Here is a 25,431-nt window from a genome sequence, read left to right on the forward strand (position 1 = left end):
CAGGGACGTAAGCTCCTGTGATGTAGGTCTCCAGACACCTACATAGGTATCTCTTCAACAAAGAATATCATGAGAATGAAACAACGTTGATAATAGAAGTAAATAGGATTTTTTTTTTATTGTATGCTCTGTCTTAATCACAAAGGGAATTTTCGGTGTTTCATATCAATTTAAGTGCTAGATTACGAGTGGAGCAGTATTTTGTGCTCCCACTCATGTGTTGACTATGCTAGAAGTAAACTTTTTGCGCACATTGCATAGCGCGCGTATTACAAGTTGAAGATAACCTTATGCGCGCAAAAAGCCGAAGTTAGAATAATATAAGTGGAAAAAAAACACCCAACTCACACGCATCGCATTTACTCAAGTATGCTAACCCGACGTGAAAATATTTATATTTCACATTCCAATGTTCTTCACATAGCGGAATTTGTTCTATTTATTCATAAAAACACATATATATAGATAAATTTAGTAAAATATATATCTATGCCTATATATATATATATATATATAGATGATTATAAATAGGTAAAGATATATACATATATACAGTATATAGGAATATCTATTTCAAAATACATAGAACATATTCTGCTATGTGCAGAACATTGTAATGTGGAATATTTACAGTAAATAAACAGTATAACACTTTATTAAAAGGAGTATGGCATATTTATGCTTTAACATGTTTTCATTTACTTGACTGCAAAGGGCTCCAGTACACTATATACGTCTAAATATATATACATATGTATTTATGTGTTTATATATGTGTGTATGTCTGTAAATATATACAAATATAGATACATAAATACATATGTACACACTTATAAATAAATATATAAACTGTATATATATATTATATATATATATATATATATATATATATATATACTGTATATATTGATACAGTACATACATACAAACATACATGTTAAAGCCCTTTGCCTGCCTTTTTTTATCTAACACCTGATATCTTTGAGCACTAATAACTTTTTTGTGCAATATGTTTTAATAACTTTTTATCAAATAGTGTTATTATGAGTGTAACTGTAATTTTTTTGTCTCGTGTAACAGTTATACAGAGCTCTGAGGTCACGATAATCATTCAAGCGTAAATTACAATTGTGCTCACGTTTTCGAATTTACTTTGTACGATCACTCCTTCCGATGCGTGCAAACAGCCACAATAAACCCGATATCGCTCGAGCGAAACAGTTAGCGCTCCATTCGTAATCTGGCCCTAAGTGTGCAATACCACACATACAGATTTTTTTAAATGAGATATAAAATGATTTCTTAAAACTAAACAAACTATAAATTAAGTTTAGTAGTTTTTATTTGTGTTGTTGTATTAGATTATGGATTGATGGTTTATCGAAAAGATGATTTGACTGAGAAAAAAATATCTTACATCTACTGCCCTCCAGAGGTCATACTAAGTAACAGCGAAGTTGCCCCAACACCAACTGTTGATATATACAGGTATTTGTGCTGCCTTTTGTACATATTCAGCTACCAAGAAATATAAATAAAGCCTTTTTTAAGAATTTTTCAACATATAACTTATTAAGACAAATGATCAGAGCTGCTGGCAGCTAGAAATTCATATGCACTAGTAGTACAGATTCATTTTTTTTTTTTTTGTTAAAATAAAACATGATTTTTTTTAAATCAAAGTACAGTGTCTAATCATTACTTAGCACATAAACTTTAATGACTTTAAAGGGCCATGATACCCAAATGTTGAAACACTTGAAAGTGATGCAGCATAGATGTAAAAAGCTGACTAGAAAATATCACATATGTAAAAAAGAAAGATATTTTACCTCAAAAATTCCTCAGTAGCCACATCCCATTGTAAAGGACTTCTAAGACGCAAATCAGTATGTCTGTCCCGGGACAGCTAAGGGAGTGAGCTTTCGTGCACACTCATCTTATTTCCCTATTCAGTTTATGGAAGTTTACTATGAAATCTCATGAGAGTTCAGTGAAATCTCATGAGATCACAGTAAAAGAGTTCATGACCTCAGCGCTGCTGATGCTGATTGGCTGCAGTTAATTTCTTCATTTTTTTTTTTTTTTACCTGCAGCTGAGCATAACTTTTCACACAGAACTTACTCTGCTGAGCTGATGAGATTGTGAGGTAAAATATCTTCCTTTTTTACATAGAGATGCTCAGGTGATATTTTCCTGTCAGCTTTTTACAGTTATACTGCATCAGTTTTAAGTGATTTAGCTTATGAGTATTATGTCCCTTTAAGGGAATGCTCTAATGTTTTAGAGCATTTTATTATTGCATACATATAACTATTTGTTTATCTCCTGCATAGTAAATTGTTAAGTTGTTAAAAATTGCACTCTCTGAACAATAAAAGAAAAAGTATGGCTTTACTGTCCCTTTAACACTTGCATGTCAATATGACTATTAAACAAACAAACAAATAATATATTTATTGCCATATTTAAAGGGATATAAAACCCACAAATGTTTATATCATGATTCAGATAGAGCATGTGATTTTAAACAACTTTGTAATTTGCTTCTATTATCAATTTTGTTTTCTTTCATTCATCTTTTTGTCTTTGGTTGAAAAGCAGGGACATAAGCTTGGGTGCTGGCCCATTTTTGGAGCACTATATGGCAGCAGTTTTGCAAGAATGGCAGCACTATTTCCTGTCCTGTAGTGCTTCAGATGCCTACCTAAGTATCTCTTCAGCACAGAATATCATGGGCACGAAGCAAATTTAATAATAGAAGTAAATTGGATTTTTTTTTTAATCTGTCTAAATCAGAAAATAACATTTTTGGGTTTCATATCCCTTTAAAGGGACAGTCAACCTAAAAAATGTTCCTAAATATATGTTAAAGGTTATTGAAGCTAAATACATCAAACAGTATGCCAAAGTGGAATGTAAAGAAATGTGTAAGTAAATCAACTAACTCTTTCATCCTCGGCCGTTTAGAGATGGCCGCCTGAGCCCTCCTACCCCTCGGTCATCCTGATGTATTCAATCTCCCATAATTAAATCTAGTCAAATTTGCACGGACCCGCAATTTGCACATGCGCAATGCGCCGATTATGCTCAAGGGGGGCTTTTTGTTGCAGGAACTACGAACAACCGCTCAGTATCGTAGCGGTTCTTCTTATCAGCGGATTGACTTTTAGATACAGTATTCCAGTTACCTTATTTGAAACGGAGCAGTTGTTAGTAGTTCCTGCAACAAAAGCCCCCCTTGAGCATAATCGGCGCATTGCGCATGTGCAAATTGCGGGTCCGTGCAAATTTGACTAGATTTAATTTTGGGAGACTGAATACATCAGGATGACGTAGGGGTAGGAGGGCTCAGGCGGCCATCTCTAAACGGCCGAGGATGAAAGAGTTAGTTGATTTACTAACACATTTCTTTACATTCCACTTTGGCATACTGTTTGATGTATTTAGCTTCAATAACCTTTTACATATATTTAGGAATTTTTTTTAGGTTGACTGTCTCTTTAAGTAAGGTTGCAGGATATACTTCATCTGAAATTGTTCCTTCCACTTTGTTTACCCATCCACCATACAAAAAACTGTTACACATTACTGTTTAAAGGGAAACAAAAATATTTTGTGATTCAGACAGACTTCTCTTATCAAATTTGCTTTGTTCCCATGATATTCTTTGTTGAAGAGATACATAGGTAGTCATCGGGAACACTACATGGCAGGAAATAGTGCTGTAATCTAGTGCTCTTGCAATTGGATAACATCCTTGCAAAACTGCTCCTGACACATACACGCTGAGCCTAACTCCCTGCTTTTCAACAAAAGATACCAAGATAAAAATGATAATCGAAGTAAATTAGAAAGTTGTTTAAAATTGCATGTTCTATCTGAACCATGAAAGAACAATTTTGGGTTTCATATCCCTTTAAATATATTTTCCCAATGTATCACAAATGGCTATTACAGCAGAAAGTAAGGCTGTACATACTTATATTCTTGTCACATGATTAGACATGACTATAATAGTTTTATAGATTCAATTATTGTGTTTCAGTTTTGCCATTGTCCTGGTTGAAATTGCCAGCAGATGTGACCCCTTACCGGTAAGTTATACACGTTTAAATCATTCTATAATTCTCTTATAGGTGTTTTCCCCTTGCTACATATTCCAAACACAATAAAATTGCAGGTCTTTGAAAATGTTTGCAAAATTCCCATAATTATAGCAATTATTTTAGATATAGTAAAATAGACATTATCTATTAGTAAGGTTACAGCCACAATTAATAGTGAAAAGCATGCACTCTTTTGCTATAATTTGTAGACAGCTGAATAGTAACAGCCCCAATTTGATAGCAACAGCTATTAAAGGGACAGGAAACCCCAACATTTTTTTTTTTGAGATTCAGATAGAACATACAAAAAAAATCAACTTGCCGATATACTTATATTATCAAATTAGCTTCATTCTCTTGTTATCCTTTGCTGAAGGAACATTGGCAGCTAGCTGAACATATATAGTTAGCTAATCACAAGATAAAAATGTGTGCAGGCAACAATCAGCAGCTAGCTCCCACTAGTGTAGGATATGTGCAAATTATTTTTCAGCAAGGGATACTAAGAGAACAAAACACATTTGAAAATAGAAGTGAATTTAAAAGTGTCTTAAAATTACATGTTTTATCTGAATCATGCAAGTTTAATTTTAAATGTCCTGTCCCTTTAATGTCTATGGAAACCACAAACAATAATTGTGAATGCATCTAAAGCTTGTTGCTATTATTTTCCGTCTGTCACAAATCGAGGACTATTGTCATGGTTGGAATGTAAGACCCAAACAAAAACTTAGTGCCATAGATGCTCATAAGGTTGCAAAGTCGAGATTATGTACAAAATATATTCAACATTGCTTCACCTATATATTCTAAAGATTCATTAGTGGCCTTTCCTACTATTAAAGGAACCATAAATTGAAATCTAAACTTTCATGATTCAGGTAGAATTTTAAAGAACTTTCCAATGTACTAATATCATCTAATTTGCTTCATTCTCTTCTTTGTTGAAAAGCATACCTAGGTTGGCTCTGGAGCAGCAATGCACTACTGGGAGTTAACTGCTGATCAGTGGATGCACATATATGCATCTTGTCATTGACTCACCTAATTTGTTAAACTAGCTTCCAGTAGTGCATTGCTGCTCCTTTAACAAAGGATACCAAGAGAGTGAGGCACATTTACTAATAGAAGTACAGTGGAAAATTGTTTAACATTGTATTCTCTATCTGAATCATGAAAGAAAATGTTGTTTTTATGTCCCTTTAATATCTATAGTTACTGAGGGCCCATTACATGAACTATTGCGTGTCAGTAGAGAATGTGGAAAAACAATAATTACAACCCTAAACACTCCGGAAACATTTTGCAAAATAGTTTATAGAAATATTTATAATTGTACAATGTTCACGTCTGTTTTGTTATGGTAAACTAACATTGATGGATAGAATGAATGGTATCTCGAAGGTCTGACCATGAGTGTCCCTGGGTGTTCTAGAGGTGTTATAGGGTTTCTTACCTACACTTTGGCCCAGTATTGATTCTATTGCCCTTGTTATGTATCTACAGTCATGCAGCAGGCAGCATAGGCAGTTGTTCAGTTGTTACCAGCGAAGGTACTTGTGGAAGTTGGCATCACAGATGATGGAGCATATTTATCAAGCTCCGTATGGAGCTTGAAGCCCCGTGTTTTGAAGACCGCTGCTCCATAACCTGTCCGCCTGCTCTGAGGCGGCGGACAGACATCGCCTAAAATCAACCCAATCCAATATGATCGGGTTGATTGACACCCCCTGCTGCGCGAATCTGCAGGCGGTTTATGCTGTCGGCATTTATTGATGTGCGGCGGACATGATCCGCAATATCGGATCATGTCCGCTCGCACAATAATAAATAGGCCTCGATGGAAGCTTTACCTGTGATCTTGGAGGTGGTAGAGACAGAAATTAAGCTGTTGGAAGAGGTAGAAGGTGCACACAATGGCTGTACAATTAGCATTCTGGTTATCCACAGTATAGCAGAGTATAAATAGAAACAGAGTAAGCAGAGATAGGTCTGGAACTAGATGTGGCTCCTAGAGAGTTCCATTGGCTCACTAGCTTATGAGTCTTCTGGTGGCTTTCCTCTTATCACTTCCATTCTTATTGGGATAGGTCTGGAACTAGATGTGGCTCCTAGAGAGTTCCATTGGCTCACTAGCTTATGAGTCTTCTGGTGGCTTTCCTCTTATCACTTCCAGTATTATTGGGATAGGTCTGGAACTAGATGTGGCTCCTAGAGAGTCCCATTGGCTCACTAGCTTATGAGTCTTCTGGTGGCTTTCCTCTTATCACTTCCATTCTTATTGGGATAGGTCTGGAACTAGATGTGGCTCCTAGAGAGTTCCATTGGCTCACTGGCTTATGAGTCTTCTGGTGGCTTTCCTCTTATCACTTCCAGTATTATTGGGATAGGTCTGGAACTAGATGTGGCTCCTAGAGAGTTCCATTGGCTCACTAGCTTATGAGTCTTCTGGTGGCTTTCCTCTTATCACTTCCATTCTTATTGGGATAGGTCTGGAACTAGATGTGGCTCCTAGAGAGTTCCATTGGCTCACTGGCTTATGAGTCTTCTGATGGCTTTCCTCTTATCACTTCCATTATTATTGGGATAGGTCTGGAACTAAATGTGGCTCCTAGAAAGTTCCATTGGCTCACTAGTCTTCTGGTGGCTTTCCTCTTATCACTTCCATTCTTCTTGGGATACCAAAGTTGTTATTTGAAACAACATTTTGTTAAATTATTTTATAAAATTCTAAGACCTTATATAAGTGATAAAATATTCCTATATGTTTTAAAAATAGTTACTACAAACACTATCCATGAAGAGTCTTTCGTAGCCACAAATATATTTGTTAGTTGAATAAATACTTACAGTAATAAAGTTGGTCAAATCATGGTCGTATTTTCAGCAGTATAATGAAAATGTAGAAGTGGAAATTGAAAATCATACTTTTCTTTCCTTTAGAAAATATATTGATTATATATAATATTGTATAAATGCCAATTAATTTATTCATGAAGAAATGATAACATTTAACATGTATGTTTATAGCATTTTCTGCTTTCCCTGTTTATCTGTAACTATAAATTTATCCAACTACTCCAGTGCCAACATCCTTCAAAAAAGGCTCTCACCCATATAACTAGCTGACTTGGTTCTTCCCTAGTGCTATAGACATAGTTGGTCCCAAAACGCATTTTGTATTTCACTAATCATGTGCAATCATGGTTCCTTACACTTTCTGATGATATATTCTCCATTAAACAGCACACTGTCAGCTTACCATCATCTGAGCCTTCAGTGAGTCATAATCTTTTTGCTGGTGGTGTGTAAATATATATATACTGTATGTGTATATATGTGTATACATGTGTATATATGTGTATACATGTGTATTTATGTGTATACATGTGTATTTATGTGTATATATGTGTATACATGTGTATTTATGTGTATATATGTGTATACATGTGTATTTATGTGTATATATGTGTATATATGTGTATACATGTGTATTTATGTGTATATATGGTGGAAATGTATAGACTTGCTCGATGCAGGGTTGCCACAAACCTTCAATTTGGTAAAAAATGCAATATCTGCAAAGCGCAATAAAGCAAAGTGCAATAAAACGAGGTACGCCTGTATTTTTGTTTTTATTACTCTCTGACTTTTCCTTCTGTTCAGGTGTTGCAATGACCAATCTCATTCGCCTATAAATACTTTAACCTCCTTTTTAATCTGAACCCTTGAATAGAGCTTGTCTCTGGGTGTTTGTTCCTGTGGTTTCTTCTTCTTGTACTTACTCTGGATTTTGTCCGGTATCTCTGACCATTCTTTTACCGGCTGATTCTGCCTGTTTGCTACTTGACTGGATTTGACCCTCTGCCTCACACTGATTTTTAGATTCTGATTTTCATTTAATTGTTTGTTCTTTGCCTGAAGTCACTTATAGGTTCCAGTCTATATCTAATCATTTGTTTTTCCCACTGCCTTTCTACCTGACACTGGAATAAGATGACTACTGGCCAGGAAATTGGTCTGGCATCTGTGCAGGACATAACACGGACAAACGTATCTGCAATAGAATTCACATACACTCTTGTAGTAGTAGACTGACCCCACTGAAATGATTTCTTGGGGAGAAATAGCAGAGTTAGGCCCCTATAGAATTTTTTCTGAGTGGGCTTAGGAGACTTGTCTTTTGGCCCAGAAGAAAATGTTGTTGGAGGAGCAAAAAGTATATGGGCTAAGCTCTCGCTTTTCTTGAGGTAGAAATTATCTTCCCCCTGAATACTTTCTGATGAAGAGGTAGGTTCGAGCCAAACATCTCTCAAGCAGAAAGAGGAAAGCAATAGAAAGGAGGTGATATATAGAGGATACCCAAAGCCATATGAACCATCAGGATATTATATTTAGTAGAAATAAAATCTTCAAGAGGCAGCACTTCTTCCCATCAACAAAATCCAAATAGTTCTTTAAAAAAGACACCACGTTGTGCAGATAATCAATGTCCAAACAGTAAAATGCCAACACACACAAGTTGCAGCTCTCCTTTGTGTTCTGATAGAGAAAAGATGGGCTCCCACAAACTGAAGCATACTGCAGCTTGTCCGAACCAGACACTCCAATGCAATAAGTTGTTTGTTCCCCACCAGTAATACTAGTCAGCAGCTGAATTAAATGGCTTCACAATCTAGAAAATGTATTAAAAGAAATGGAGAGGATTTACATAACTATCGCCCTCTGATTACACATTGAAACGTCTCAGCTACACAAAGCTTTTCTTTTAGGATTCAGATTTACTCCTATTATCAATGTTTCTTCCTAAGCTTACATTCCTGCTTTTTCAAATAAAGATACAAAGAGAACGAAGACAAATTGATAATAGGAGTAAATTGGAAATTTGCTTAAAATTGCATGCTCTATCTGAATCCCGAAAGGAAAAAAAAACCTTTAAGACTTAAAAGAGACAGTCTAGTCAAAATTAAACTTTTATGATTCAGATAGGGCATGCAGTTTTAAACCACTTTACAATTTACTTTGCTTTGTTCTCTTGGTATTCTTTGTTGAAAGCGAAACCTAGGTAGGCTCATATGCTAATTTCTAAGCCCTTGAAGGCTGATTCTTATTTCAGTGCATTTTGACATTTTTCAAAGCTCATGAATGCCATATAGATACCATTGTGCTCACTCCCATGGGGTTATTTTTGAGTCAACACTGATTGGCTAAAATACAAGTTTGTCAAAAGAACTGAAATAAGGGGGCAGTCTGCAGATGTTTAGATAAAGAGGCAATCACAGAAGTAAAAAGTATATGAATATAACAGTGTTGGTTATGCAAAACTGGTGAATGGGTAAAAAAAAGATAATGAGGCCTATTTATGAAATGTTTGTCGGACCTGATCTCCGTATTCAGAATTGCACCAGCAGCTCTTGTGAGCTGCTGGTGCAACTCCGCCCCCTGCAGACTCGCAGCCAATCAGCCGCCAGCAGGGAGGTGTCAATCAACCAGATTGTACTCGTTTGGGTTGAATTCTGACGATGTCTGTCCGCCTCATCAGAGCAGGCGGACAGGGTTATGGAGCAGCGGTCTTTAGACCGCTGCTTCATAACTGCTGTTTCTGGCGAGTCTGCAGGCTCGCCAGAAACACGGGGCGTCAAGCTCCATTCGGAACTTGATAGATAGGCCCCATAATCTATCTTTTAAAACAATAAAAGTTCTGAAGTAGACTGTCCCTTTAAAAGGACATTAAACCCCAACATTTTCTTTCACGATTTAGATAGAGCATACAATTTACTTCTATTATATTACATTTGCATGAATCTTGTGATATCCTTTTATTAAAGGAAAATCAATCTACTACAGGTCAGTCAATGCAAGAGGTATATACGTGCAGCCACCAATCAGCAGCTAGCTCCCAGTAGTGCGTTGCTGTTTCTGAACCTACCTATGTATGCTTTTCAACAAAGGATACCAAGAAAACAGGGGCAAATGAGATAACAGAAATAAATAGCAAACGGCCAGATTACGAGTTTTGCGGTATGAGGAGTGCGGTGTTAACTTGCACATTATTCTTACCGCTCATTTATCTACAGCGCTGGTATTACAGGTTTTTACAAACCCGGCGTTAAAAGGCAAGAAGTGAGCGTTGAGCAAAACTGAGCTCCTTACCGCACTCCAATACCAGCGCTGCTTAAGTCAGTGGTGAGCTGGTTGTATGTGCTCGTGCACGATTTCCCCATAGACATCAATGGGGAGAGCCGGCTGAGAAAAAGTCTAACACCTGCAAAAAAGCAGCGTAAAGCTCACTAGCTCAGTAATGCAGCCCCATTGATTCCTATGGGGAAACACATTTATGTGTACACCTAACACCCTTTCATGAACCCCGAGTCTAAACACCCCTAATCTTACACTTATGAACCCCTAATCTGCCGCCCCCAAAATCGCTGACACCTACATTATACTTATTAACCCCTAATCTGCTGCCCACAACATCGCCAACACCTTCATTATATTTATTAACCCCTAATCTGCTGCCCACAACATTGCCGACACCTACATAATGTTATTAACCCCGAATGTCGCCCCCAACGTCGCCACCACTATAATAAACATATTAACCGCCATACTCCCGCATCGCAAACACTAGTTAAATATTATTAACCCCTAATCTGCCGCCCCTAACATTGCCGCCACCTACCTACATTTATTAACCCCTAAACTGCTTCCCCCAACGTCGCTGCCACTATATTCTATTTATTAACCCCTAAATCTAAGCCTAACCCTAACACCCCCTAACTTAAATATAATTTAAATAAATATAAATACACATTGCTATCATTAACTAAATAATTCCTATTTAAAACTAAATACTTACCTATAAAATAAACCCTAAGCTAGCTACAATATAACTAATAGTTACATTGTAGCTAGCTTAGGGTTTATTTTTATTTTACAGGTAAGTTTGTATTTATTTTAACTAGGTAGAATAGTTACTAAATAGTTATTAACTATTTAATAGCTACCTAGCTAAAATAATACAAATGTACCTGTAAAATAAAACCTAACCTAAGTTACACTAACACCTAACACTACACTACAATTAAATAAATTCCCTAAATTAAATACAATTAACTAAATTAAATACAATTAGCTAAATTACAAAAAAACAAATACTAAAGTACAGAAAATAAAAAAACAAATTACAAGATCTTTAAACTAATTACACCTAATCTAATAGCCCTAACAAAATAAAAAAAGCCCACCCAAAATAAAAACCCTAGCCTAAACTAAACTACCAATAGCCCTTAAAAGGGTGTTTTGCGGGGCATTGCCCCAAAGAAATCAGCTCTTTTACCTGTAAACAAATATACAAACAACCCCCCCAACAGTAAAATCCACCACCCACACAATTAACGCCCCAAATAAAACCCTAACTAAAAAAACCTAAGCTCCCCATTGCCCTAAAAAGGGCATTTGGATGGGCATTGCCCTTAAAAGGGCATTTAGCTCTATTGTGGCCCAAAGCCCTAGCCTAAAAAAAACCCCCATCCAATACACCCTTAAAAAATCACAAAAAAACACTAACCCCCTGAAGATCCACTTACCAGGAGAAGTCTTCATCCATGCGGCAAGATGTCCTCCACAAAGCCGGCCAAAGTGGTCCTCCAGACGGGCCAAAGTCTTCACCCAGAGGGCATCTTCTATCTTCATCTATGTGGCGCGGAGCGGCTCCATCTTCAAGACATCCGGCACGGAGCATCCTCTTCTTCTGACGTCTTCTTCTTGAATGACGGTACCTTTAAGTGACATCATCCAAGATGGCGTCCCTTAGATTCCGATTGGCTGATAGAATTCTATCAGCCAATCGGAATTAAGGTTGAAAAAATCCAATCAGCCAATAGGATTGAGCTTGCATTCTATTGGCTGTTCCAATCATCTTAGGGGTTAATAGGTAGTTTATGGGTGTTAGTGTACTTTTTAGCACTCTAGTTATGAGTTTTATGCTACAGCATTGTAATGTAAAACTCATAACTACTGACTTTAGAATGCATTACGAATCTTGATCGGATAGGCTGTACCGCTCACTTTTTGGCCTCCCAGGACAAGCTCGTAATACTGGCGCTATGGAAGTCCCATAGAAAAAAGACTATACGCAATTTGCGTAAGTTAATTTGCGGTAAAGCTAAAAAAGTGTGCGGGACAGCTGTACCTACAAGACTCGTAATACCAGCGGTAGTAAAAAAGCAGCATTATGAGGCTTAGCGCTGCTTTTTTACTCATAACGCAAGACTCGTAATCTAGCCGTAAGTTATTTAAAATTCTATATTCTGTTTGAAATATGATAAAAAAAATTGGGGGTTTCTTGTCAGTTTAACAAATTATATCAATCAACATCTTAAAAATATATAGTAAACTAATCATACTTAACCTCATAATATCCGTATAATAAAGAGTCATCCCTAGAAACACCTTTCATCATAACCATGTCTTTATAATGAGCCTGAGTAAGATTGGTTTACCATATGTTAATAAATATTTTGTAATCCATTTTGCCTGACAGCTGTGAAATGTGTTATATTTAATCAGAGGTTGGTAGCTATGTAAATACCCTCTAGACTTGTTTATTAAATTGTATACATTTTACTTTGCCAAGCCCTTGATTGTAGACCCTTAAAGGGACACTAAACCCAAATTGTTTTCTTTCATGATTCAGATAGAGCCTGCCGTTTTAAGCAAATTTCTCATTTACTCCTATTATCAATTTTTCTTTGTTCTATTGCAATCTTTATTTAAAAAGCAGGAATCTGATGCGTAGGAGCCGGACCATTTTTGGTTGAGAACCTGGGTTATGCTTGCTTATTAGTGGGTAAATGTAAGCCTCCAATAAGCAAGCACTATCCATGGCGCTGAACCTAAAATGGGCTGGCTGCTAAGATTTACATTCCTGCTTTTAAAATAAAGATAGCAAGAGAACGAAAAAAATTGATAATAGGAGTAAATTAGAAAGTTGCTTAAAATGTCATGCTCTATCTGAATCATGAAAGAAAAAATTTTGGTTCAGTGTCCCTTTAAGTTTCTAGTAAGTTTTACTACTGGGAAAAACCAAGTGATTTTAAAGAGCGGTACAAGATGCCTGATGCTTCAGTAAATTGAATCATGGTGAGAGCCCAGCATGCCCCTATCAGCATAAAGGAATAATGTAACTTATGGTAATTTACTATTTGAACACTGTTTATAGATTCACATCAAAACTACATTTTGCCATCAAATGGTAAGATTATGAGCCTGGTTTTTAAAGACACCACTGAACAGGAAATGCAAAGACTCCAGCTGATAAGTAGAAAGCATCATTAAAAGGATCATATATAAAGAAATGACTGAGACTGAATAAGAGGTAGCTTATCTAAAGTATTTTTGGATTATAATAATATCCAGGGACAGGCAAGGTGTCCGTACCCGGACGCTGGTGTCCGTGACAGGCCCTTGCAGTGTCCGCCGCCGGTTTTATGGCGGGGAGGGAGGACTAAGACAGATGAATGCTGGTCCTGTCTCCTCCTTAACGTACGTGGCACCAAGTTTTGCGGGGCTGGGGCCACCCTCCTGACACAGCTCAGTAGCGGGAAAGTGAGTGAGAGGGAAGAAGCAAGCTGCCTGCAGTGCAGCCTGTGTGAACCACCCGTGAGTCGTGACCCGTACCAATTCCTTGATCTGTGCGGCAGCCTGGTGCTGGTGTCTGTGTGTAGAAGTGGCAGACGCTGCCTACTCTGACAAGCCTTACCTAACCAAGTAAGTCACCAACCATGATGATCATGCGAGTAACATCAAGGTGGGTGTGCTTGGTCAGGAGTTGCAGAGCCCCCCAGCAGCCTCTTTAAACTGGCTGCTCTGACTCCCATCATTCTCAGACAGTATCATTTGTCCCAGCAGCAGGATCCTCCAGGATTCTATTTAAATAGGCTTCAAAGACTCCCCCCATTCCTAGGGGGCTCCTAGGATTGGTGGCGTCTGGGACCCCCTTTTAAATAGAATCCTGGAGGCTCCTGCTGCTGGGACACATGATACCGTCTGAGAATGATGGGAGTCAGAGCAGCCAGTTTAAAGAGGCTGCTGTTCTGTTTGTACTGGGACTTCCAGTGAATGTCTTAGCAGCAAGGGGGGCTACATGCTGAGACAACCTAGGGGAGAGTGAAGGGTTAAAACAGGCTCTCTCTGCAGAGTATAGATCTAAGAAAGCTGGTAACAATTCTGTCCTGCTTGTACTCAGGTTTCACCACCAATACAAATGTTATTTCTGCATGCTGATGGGCAGTTCATGAAAAGTGCTGCCTATGCTGTATGGATCATTGCTGTGCTGCAGGGGGGGATATCCAGTGAGGGAGGAATTATAAAAAACTGCCCTGACTCAGTGACTAGTTAACTGGTGTCTGTAATAAAGAATAGTACTTTTCGTGTACTGCTCTTCGCTGCCACTTCTGCTGGATGCTATTCCACCATGCATCCACTACCCTCTCAGTAAAGAGAGTGTTTTTTGATGTTTTTTAAATTGAAATGTACCTTGGTGTCCTTCACTAAGGTCTGTTCCTTGGAAAATGTCCGCCACAGCCTTGGTCCGTGCCTATCCCTGATAATATCAGAAATCTCAAGCATTTAATGTATCTTTAAAATAGTATATTTTGCCTTTGTTAAAACCTATTTTTCACAACATCATAGACTAGAGTGTCACCAGGGGGGGCATTAGCCACCACACAAAATGGCTGCCCCATATACTCCCCAACTGTGAACATCCCTGGTTTTGCCACAACCAATCTGCTTGGCCCTCCTAAGGTCCACCCAATCCCATCCACAACATGCCTAGTCCCTCACCTTGAACAGTAAGCATCTCTTATGAATGGTTGAAGTTCCAACTGTTATGAATTCACCAGCTAGTAGCTTTTTATGTGCCCCAGTGCTCTATGCAGAGCAAAGAGAAAGGTAACGGAAGAATAGCACCCCCAAATACTATAGTCTAGAACCAGTCATGCCCTCATTTATTATAAATGTAATTGAGTTCTTGCCAAATGTACATAAAGTTAAAGTATAAATAAAACTGTTCAGCTGTCTTTTCTAATACATACTGCTCACACCTTGAGGCCTATTTATCAAGCCGTCAACTGTGCTGCATTTGACAGCACCAATACGCTCGCCTAACATCGCCTAACATTGTGGCTGCGGACCTGAATACGCTCTCCATATTTATAAAAAAAGCTGTCAAAAAGCCGCGCACCAAGTACGGGGCACCAAGTACTAACAGTCATCGATCTCGCTGCTATTCGGCTTTTTCACAACCTTATTTATACACTGTCAGTAAACACTGCCACTATACTAAGATGTTTAACCCCTATCCTGCCGCAACTAAATAAAGTTATTAACCCCATCCCACTGCTCCCATAGCCCACCGCAACTAAATAAATGTATTAACCCCTAAACCTCTGGCCTCCCACATCACTACCACTTACTAAACCTATTAACCCCTAAACCGCCAGCCCCCCACATCGCCATAAACTAAATTAAGCTATTAACCCCTAAACCTAACAACCCGCTAACTTTACATTAAATATTAACTCATCCCTATCTTATAATAAATTTAAACTTACCTTTAGAATTAAATTAAACTATATTAAATTACTAATTAACCTACCCTAACTATTATACTAAAATTACATTCAATTAAATTAAACTATATTAAACTATTCATTAACCTACCCTGTTATACTAAAATGACATTAAACTAACAATTAAATTAACTATAACATAGCTAAAAACCTAACCGTACTCAAATTATTTAAATCTACTATTAAAAATGACTAAGTTACAAAAAAAATAACAACTAAGTTACACAAAATAAAAAACACTAAATTACACAAAATAAAAAAAATATATAGGGTATAGGGGTTAATATATTTATTTAGTTGCGGTGGGGTTAGGGAGTGGCGGGATAGGGGTTAATACATTTATTTAGTTGCGGTGGGGTTAGGGAGTGGCGGGATAGGGGTTAATACATTTATTTAGTTGCGGTGGGCTTTGGGAGCTGCGGGATAGAGGTTAATAACATTATGTAGGTGTAAACGTAATTTGTTTTCTAGCATAGAAATCAATGGGATATAGGGCAGCATCGAACATGAGTTTTCGCTGCTTTCATACTCCCATTGATTCCTATGGCATCCGCGGCCTCCAGGGTGGTGGATTGAAAACCAGGTACGCTGGGCCGGAATATTGGTGAGCGTTCTGGTTAGAAGTGTGATAACTTGCAAAAGTTGTCAGATGGTGCCAAATTTGTATTTGGAACATCTGTAATGACGTAAGCATCGATCTGTGTCGGACTGAGACCAGCGGATCGTATGTTACGTCACAAATTTCAACTTTTGCCCGTCTGTAGGCTTTGATAAATAGGGTGAATCAGGCTCGCCACAATTACGCTGCGGAATTCCAGCGTATTTGCGGTTGACGGCTTGATAAATAGGCCTCCCTGTATACAGATACAGCTCTGTCTGTGGACTAATTTAGAAAAGTTTGATGTTTAAACCAATGTAATATATCATCTTTATGTTCTCATGCTGTTGTATAATATCTTTGCCTAGGGAGATGCTTACCTGGGAGATGTTACCTGGCGACCACCTATTCCTGACCTCAGCAGTAGCAAATTTGATCAAGATTGTCCAGATCAAGCAGATTTTTCTGAGGTTAGTGCTGTAGTGAACATATAGGGCTAGATTACAAGTAAAGCGCAAAATATCACTTTCACGAAAGCGATATTTTCACTTAATTGAATAATAACAGAGTATGAAAATGTGCTCTAGTATTACAAGTTGAGCGCAATGCGAACGCGTGCTCGCTTTTGCATTGCTGGGAAAAATTGAGCTCATGAGAGTGTGCTTCCATAAGTGCCAATGGGAGCCTTGTTCTCATGCGGTCAGACACCGCATGAGAACTAGCGCACTGAAGGGGGTAAGTTGCGCAGCGATGGGAACAAATGTTATATGTATGTATATATATATATATATATATATATATATTTATATATATATATATATATATACAGTTGTGCTCATAAGTTTACATACCCTGGCAGAATTTATGATTTCTTGGCCATTTTTCAGAGAATATGAATGATAACACAAAAACCTTTCTTTCACTCATGGTTAGTGTTTGGCTGAAGCCATTTATTATCAATCAACTGTGTTTACTCTTTTTAAATCATAATGACAACAGAAACTACCCAAATGACCCTGATCAAACGTTTACATACCCTGGTGATTTTGGCCTTATAACATGCAACCAAGTTGACAAAAAGGGGTTTGAATGGCTATTAAAGGTAACCATCCTCACCTGTGATCTGTTTGCTTGTAATTAGTGTGTGTGTATAAAAGGTCAATAAGTTTCTGGACTATTGACAGACCCTTGTATCTTTCATCCAGTGCTGCACTGACGTGTCTGGATTCTGAGTCATGGGGAAAGCAAAAGAATTGTCAAAGGATCTGCAGGAAAAAGGTAGTTGAACTGTATAAAACAGGAAACGGATATAAAAAGTTATCCAAGGAATTGAGAATGCCAATCAGCAGTGTTCAAACTCTAATCAAGAAGTGGAAAATGAGGGGTTCTGTTGAAACCAAACCACGGTCAGGTAGACCAACTAAAATTTCAGCCACAACTGCCAGGAAAATTGTTCAAGATGCAAAGAAAAACCCACAAATAACTTCAGGTGAAATACAGGACTCTCTGAAAACATGTGGTGTGGCTGTTTCAAGATGCACAATAAGGAGGCACTTGAAGACAGATGGGCTGCATTATCGAGTCGCCAGAAGAAAGCCATTACTACGCAAATGCCACAAAGTATCCTGCTTACAATACGCCAAACAGCACAGAGACAAGCCTCAAACCTTCTGGCACAAAGTCATTTGGAGTGACGAGACCAAAATTGAACTTTTTGGCCACAACCATAAACGCTACATTTGAAGAGGAGTCAACAAGGCCTATGATGAAAGGTACACCATTCCTACTGTGAAACACAGAGGTTGATCGCTGAAGTTTTGGGGATGTGTGAGCTGCAAAGGCACAGCAAATTTGGTCAGAATTGATGGCAAGATGAATGCAGTATTTTATCAAAAAATACTGGAGGAAAATTTGCATTCATCAGCCCGGAAACTGCGCATGGGACGTACTTGGACATCCCGACATGACAATGATCCTAAACACAAGGCCAAGTCGACCTGTCATTGGCTACAGCAGAATAAAGTGAAGGTTCTGGAGTGGCCATCTCAGTCGCCTGACCTCAATATCATTGATCCACTCTGGGGAGATCTCAAACATGCAGTTCATGCAAGACAGCCCAAGAATTTACAGGGACTGGAGGCTTTTTGCCAGGAAGAATGGGCAGCTTTACCATCTGAGAAGATAAAGAGCCTCATCCACAAATACCACAAAATACTTCAACCTGTCATTGATGTTAAAGGGGGCAATACACGGTATTAAGAACTGGGGTATCTAAACTTTTGATCAGGGTCATTTGGGTAGATTCTGCTGTCATTATGATTTAAAAAGAGTAAACACAGTTGATTGATAATAAATGGCTTCAGCCAAACACTAACCATGAGGGAAAGAAAAGTTTTTGTGTTATCATTCATATTCTCTGAAAAATGGCCAAGAAATCATAAATTCTGCCAAGGTATGTAAACTTATGAGCACAACTGTATATATATATATATATATATATATATATATATATATAAAAATATATATATATGAGCTTGCAGAAGCAATAACCAGCCACTTTTAATTTCTGGTTATTTATTGCACGCCTTCAAACAGGCAACTATGCCCTTTTGCGGTTGCAAGATAAATTATCACTCCACTTGTAATCTGGCCCTAAGTAATTTCATCATTGTGTGCAAAACTAGGTAACCCTAAACATTAAGGCGGGCCAGATTATGAGTGAAGCAAAAATTAATGCTTTAGCATTAATTGTGCTAGAATTAATTTTTCTGTGCTTGTCGGGTTGGGATCGGATTACGAGTTGAAAGTAAACTGTCTTCGCTCTCGTGGTTACCCAACGAATGCAAAAAGCTGAAGTTAGAATATCGCGTGCACATTCATGCATTCCCCATAGAAGTCAATGGAGAAAAAAAAGTGGGAAAAACACGCCACTCTCACGCAAACCCGATTCCATGTTCTTTTTTGCGCTAACCCGATATTTCACATTCCAATGTTCTGCACATAGCAGCATATGTTCTATTTATTCATAAATACATATTTCTACATATATCTGATGGTATTTTGGTACAATATATATCTATACCTATATATATTATTTATATATATGTATAGATATATATATGAATATCTATTTAGAAATACATAGAACATATTCTGCTATATGCAGAACCATTGGAATATAAAATATTTAGAGTAAATACATAGTTAAAACCTTTATTAAAAATGAATATTGCATAACTATGCTTTTACATGTTTTCATCTACTTAACAGCAAAGGGCTGCAATGCACTTCTATATATGTATACATATGTATTTATGTGTTTATATCTGTATACATGTCTGTAAATACATATATACACATATAAATACATAAATACACCTGTACACATATATAAACATATATATATATATATATATATATATATATATCTTTAGACATGTATATGTATGTATGTCTATGTTAAAGCCCTTTGCCTGTCTTTTTTTTCTGACACCTGAGACCTCATATCTTTGAGCTTTTTAACTAAAGGGACATAATACTCATATTCTACATTACTTGAAACTAATGCTGTATAACTGTAAAAAGCTGTCAGGAAAATATCACCTGAGCATCTCTATGTAAAAAAGGAAGATATTTTACCTCACAACTTCCTCAGCTCAGCAGAGTAAGTTCTGTGTAAAAAGATATACTCAGCTGCCGCCTAGCTGCAGGTAAAAAAAAAAAAAAAAAAAGAAGAAATGAACAGCAGCCAATCAGCATCAACAGTGCTGAGGTCATGAACAGTTTTACTGTGATCTCATGAGATTTGAATTAACTCTCATGAGATTTCATAGTAAACTTCCTTAAACTGAATAGGGAAATAAGATGAGTGTGCACGTAAGCTCACTCCCTTAGCTGTCCCGGGACAGACATACTGATTTGCTGCTTAAAAGTCCTTTACAATGGGATGCGGCTACTGAGGAACTTTTGAGGTAAAATATCTTTCTGTTTTACATAGAGATGTTCAGGTGATATTTTATAGTTGGCTTTTTACAGCTATGCTGCATCACTTTCAAGTGATTCAACATTTGGGTATCATGGCCCTTTAAGTGTGCAATTTTTTTTGGAATAATTTCTATTAGATAGTGTTATTTTCAGTGTGTGTACTTTGTAATGTATTTTTTATCTGTTTTGTGCAACTTTTTATGTTTCGTGAAACAGTTAGCCAGAGCGGTAATCATTCTAACGTAAATCACGATTGTGCTCAAGCAATCGCGTTTACTTTCAACTTGTAATACGAACAGCACAAACCCTTGCGATAAATGCTTTATCGCTAAATATTGCTAGGCAAGGCAGCGCAGGGGAGGGGGCACGAGGGAAGACCATATAAGTGCCCGGTTAAATCATTTCTTAATTGAAATTTTAAAATGTGCACTGCACACATCAGTACAACAGCAGTGGTTTAAAAGTGTTTTCAGCCAAGTACCTTGTCATAGTGGCCTGGTGGCCCAGGTAAATCAGGAATGCCTCAGATTGGATGCGCAAAATAGTGAGACAGATTTCTAGACTTGTCTCTCTAGAAGACTCAGAGTCAGCAGGGTGGAATTAATAAGTGCACGGTTAAATTGTTTCTTACTTGGAATTGGAAAATGTGCACTGCACACAACAGCATGTCAGCAGTGGTTTCAAAGTGTTTTCAGATGGTGTTCTGTCAGATTCTGTGACCCGTGTTATGTCAGATTCTCATACCGATTTTCCTACTGTCCGTACTGCGCAGGAGCAAAACTACATCATCAGAATCCACAGATGATCCTAAAACAGCTGTGGAATGTGCTGACATTGTTATGCTCATGCACATGGGGGAAGGGTATGAGCATAAAACATATGCAAACACATAAATAAATATATATTTATGTGTTAATATGTGTATAGACACAGATTAACACATAAATATATATGTATATATATTTATAGAGAACACACAGTCCCCATAGACCGCATTGTAAAGGCATTTATCAGTGCCATTTGTTTTGCACACCCCACACTTTGAAGGGAAAGGAAACACCAACAATTTCTTTCATGATTCAGATAGAACATACAATTTTAAACAACTTTCCAATTTACTTCTATTATCAAATTTGCTTAATTCTCTTCTTATCCTTTGCTGAAGGAACATCATTGCACTACTGGCAGTTAGCTGAACACATCTAGTTAGCCAATCACAAGAGACAAATGTGTGCAGGCACCAATCAGCAGCTAGCTCCCACTAGTGTAGGATATGTGCGTATTCTTTTCAACAAGGGTTACCAAGAGTACGAAGCACATTTGAAAATAGAAGTGAATTTAAAAGTGTCTTAAAATGACCTGATCTGTCTAAATCATGCAAGTTAAATTTTGACTTTCCTATCCCTTTAAACCTTAAAAACTGCTTTGTGCGGTTTTAAAAAAAAAAAATTAAGATGCTAATATTTTTAATTTTAAAAAGGGACCTCACACTTTATTTTCTGAACTCTGGTTAATTTTCGGAGCACTAATTGCTACCGCAAGCTTGCGGTAGCAATAACCAGCCACTTGTAATGGATGCTTATTTATTGCGCGTGCATAAACTGGCAAATTTTACCATTTATGGGGGCACAATAAATTAGCACTCCACTAGTAACTTAGCCCTTAATGCAGTAAACAGGTAGTAAAATCCAACAGAGGACTGATAACTTAATCAACGCATTACTCCTCTTTAAACATGTTACATTTTTATTTACTTTAAACCTAGCAATTTTTGTAGGCATAAAATTGAGACAGATTCAAAATTTAGATTAATAAATCCAGGGTTCAAGTCGAGCGGGAACGCATGGGAACGGAATTCCTGCACTATTTTTGCAGGAGGAACTAAGTTCTCTCTGGACAGAGAACAGAAGCACTTCAATAAACACTACTGCTGTTGTTGGAAGTTGTTGGAGCACAGTCTGGTTAGAGGGATAGTGAGATCCTCTAGTAATGGGTAGTAACACTTCCTACAATACACTAAATGTAAGACTGTCAGTGGTCCTGCTGTGTGATCACCCCGCACTGTGTGTAACACATGGTGCTTACATTTCTGTGTGGCTTGCTCTGGGGTTATTTAGCTCCCCTCAGCAGAAAAAGGACTATTGCACCTCAAATGGGTGAGACTCTGTGATAGAGGAGGATTCTTAGGCAACCATTCAACCCTTCATTGGATTTTATTTGCTTTCATTAACCAAAGTGTATAGATTATATACATATAAATACAGTGTGTGTACGTGTGGGTGGGTGTATATATATAAAATAATATTAATTGTGAGGGGGGTGGAAGTCTTGGTGAGTTCCCACACTTTTTTTTTGTAGGACTTGACCCCTGAATAAATCTTTATCATAATTTGCAAAAAATTAATTGTAAACATTCAGCATGCGCTGTCAGTGTCATAAAGGACACTGGTTACTTACAAAAGGAAACATATAAAAAAAAGTTTAAGATGACACCTAAATACTCAGGGCTCCATTAATCAAGCTGCGTAAGCAGCTTTGGAGGCTTTTCACATGAGCGAGCCTGCAGCCAATAGTTAAGAAGCAGCTGCTTCTAAACCTTTACGCCAGCTCTTAGCTGGCAGATTAAAACCACCTAAGACACATTCGCCTGGGGTAATTAACAGCCCCTACTAGCTCCCCATTGGGCTAGCGTGATAAATGCAGGCAGTGTATTGCTGCCTGCTTTCTGCTATCTGTGCTTTGTTAAATGGGGCCTTAAAGGTACAGTATACACTAATTTTAATTTAACAGCATGTAAAAGACACTACTATAAAGAAGAATTTATACAGATACTGATATAAAAATCCAGTATAAAACCTTTTAAAAACGTACTTAGAAGCACCCAGTTTAGCACTGTTGATGAGATTAGTCTGGAACATCCACTGAAAGGGGCTGAGAGCAGAACCTCCCTCCCCTGCATATGAAAAGACCTATTGTACAAACAGAAGCAATCTGAACTCTGTATACATTAGTTTACATCTAAATTTTTGGGGCTTGGTTAGGAGTCTGAAAATCAGCACAATGTTATTTCAACTACACATTTTTTTAGAAAAACACTCCCAGATGGGCTATATAAATGGATTGTCTACAACACATTTATGCAAATAAAAATCTGGTGTACAATCTCCCTTTAAATATCAAACGATAACCTTTCAATAAGTAGCTACATTTTAGTCAGCCCCTAAAGAACTAAAGCTCAGGAGAAAATGCAGTAATTTGGATATGTATTGGCTAGTGTAGCCTTTAGTTTGTTCTCTGTAACAGCTGTATTTACACACTATGTTTATCTTAGTGTTGCATTAGATTTATGCATTATTCATGCTATTAAACATCGTAAACTGAAGGCTGCAGTCATCTGTCTTAGCTATAAGCAAAATGTGACCCACTTTTATTTATTTATCAATAGCATAATATTATGTTCATATTATAAATGTGAATACTTTGTGATACCTTTTTTGTTTTGATTTGAAAACTTATCTTAGATCCCCAAATAATGACTAAAGTTCAGGGTTTGTGTTATAAAATCATGCATTGAAAAAAAAAAAAATGAATACAAAGAGCAAGTCTTCAATATTCTGTTACCACCAGCTTTTATAAGTGTTTGTAATTAGAATGAGTTTAATAAATAAAAGTCTAAACAGAATTTACACCCACAAAGGATTTCATGGATATTATTATTAGAACATATGTTTTAGTTCAACCAAATATGCCATATACATGTATACTGAGCACTTTAAAAGGTCATAAAAGTCAAAATTTAAGTTCTATGGTTCAGATAGAGCATGTAATTTTAAAGGGACATTCCTGTGAACATTTAAATGCACATAGATGAATTACATATTTAAATAGAAACATATTTACAATATTTGTGTGTTGGCAAAAATGCTCCTAGTAAATGCTATTACTGTTTAAGTGTTAGCATTTTTCTCTGCACATGCATGTGAGGCATAGCTAGATATTCTCAGTGCACCATCATTTTAGATACTTAGATACTGCAGCTGCTCAGAGCACCAGTGGGGCTTGTATATCATGTCTGCAATTAAAGGGACTGTCTACACGCGACAGAATATTACCTTATTTTGTTTGTTGTGCCTGGGGCACCGCGTCACATCCCCTGACACCTCATGCTTGTCAAAACTAAAGTTTTTTAATTAAAATAATTTGTTGTTCGGCCGTGTTCCCATACAGTCAGATATGTGTGAGCTGCATCCAATCAAAAGGCTCTCACTTGTAAAATCGAGGATGCTGCACCCATAGTTTTGCACTGCCGGGAGCGGTTTTTTACCATACCCACAGGAATGAGAAAGAAGAAGGGTGGAGGAGTTGGGCGGCCATGTTGGAGCGGCCGAATAATTAAAGTTTCCATACCGTACTCCATTTAATTTGGCTTTGCATGGTGTTGCACCGGGTGGTGCGTGGTGTACTGAAATCCTATTGGCTGATTTGAATTAGCCAATAGGATTTCAGTAGCTCAAATCCTATTGGCTAATTCAAATCAGCCAATAGAATTTCAGTAGCGCTAATCCTATTGGCTGATTTAAAATTTTCAGCCAATAGGAATGCAAGGTACCCCATATTTAAATGGGTACTTTGCATTCCACCTACAGTGTGCGGGGACAATTGGTACGAATGGGATCTCCATGCTCGAAGGCTCCGCGGTTGCTGGTCTTCTGTTCCGCGGTCACCTCCACTCCACGCTGGCTTGGCCCTGGATGAAGATAGAAGAGGTTGCCGCGCTGGAAGAAGATATCGCCGCCTCCAAGAAGACTTCACCACCTGGAAGAAGACCTAATCCGCCGGACTTCAGGAATGGTGAGTACTTATTTGGGGGTTAGATTTAGGATATTTTTTTATATTTCTGTTTTTTTTTTTTTTAAGATTACATATTTAATGGACTTGTAAAAGAGCTGAATGCTCATACAAATTAGGGGCAATGGATAGCTTAGGTTTTTTAAGTGTTAGGTTTTTTTTATTTTGGGGGGTTTACTGTTAGTGGGGGAGCTGTTTAACTTAGGACAATTCCATACAAATGGCCCTTTTAAGGGCTATTGGTAGTTTAGTTTA

At 37.5% G+C, this 25,431-nt stretch overlaps 1 protein-coding gene across 1 annotated transcript in view; it reads left to right on the forward strand.

The window, feature by feature from the left end:
* Window positions 1–25,431, forward strand: part of LOC128640731 (atrial natriuretic peptide receptor 2-like) — a 293,375-nt gene that overhangs the window by 102,794 nt on the left and 165,150 nt on the right. The window contains exons 9-11 of the mRNA XM_053693158.1: window positions 1,362–1,488; window positions 4,050–4,098; window positions 16,713–16,814. Of these exons, the coding sequence (XP_053549133.1) occupies window positions 1,362–1,488; window positions 4,050–4,098; window positions 16,713–16,814 (278 nt within the window). The remainder of the gene's footprint in view (window positions 1–1,361; window positions 1,489–4,049; window positions 4,099–16,712; window positions 16,815–25,431) is intronic.

The sequence above is a fragment of the Bombina bombina genome, chromosome 10 (genome assembly GCF_027579735.1).
Source record: "Bombina bombina isolate aBomBom1 chromosome 10, aBomBom1.pri, whole genome shotgun sequence".
Classification (NCBI taxonomy): Eukaryota; Metazoa; Chordata; class Amphibia; order Anura; family Bombinatoridae; genus Bombina; species Bombina bombina.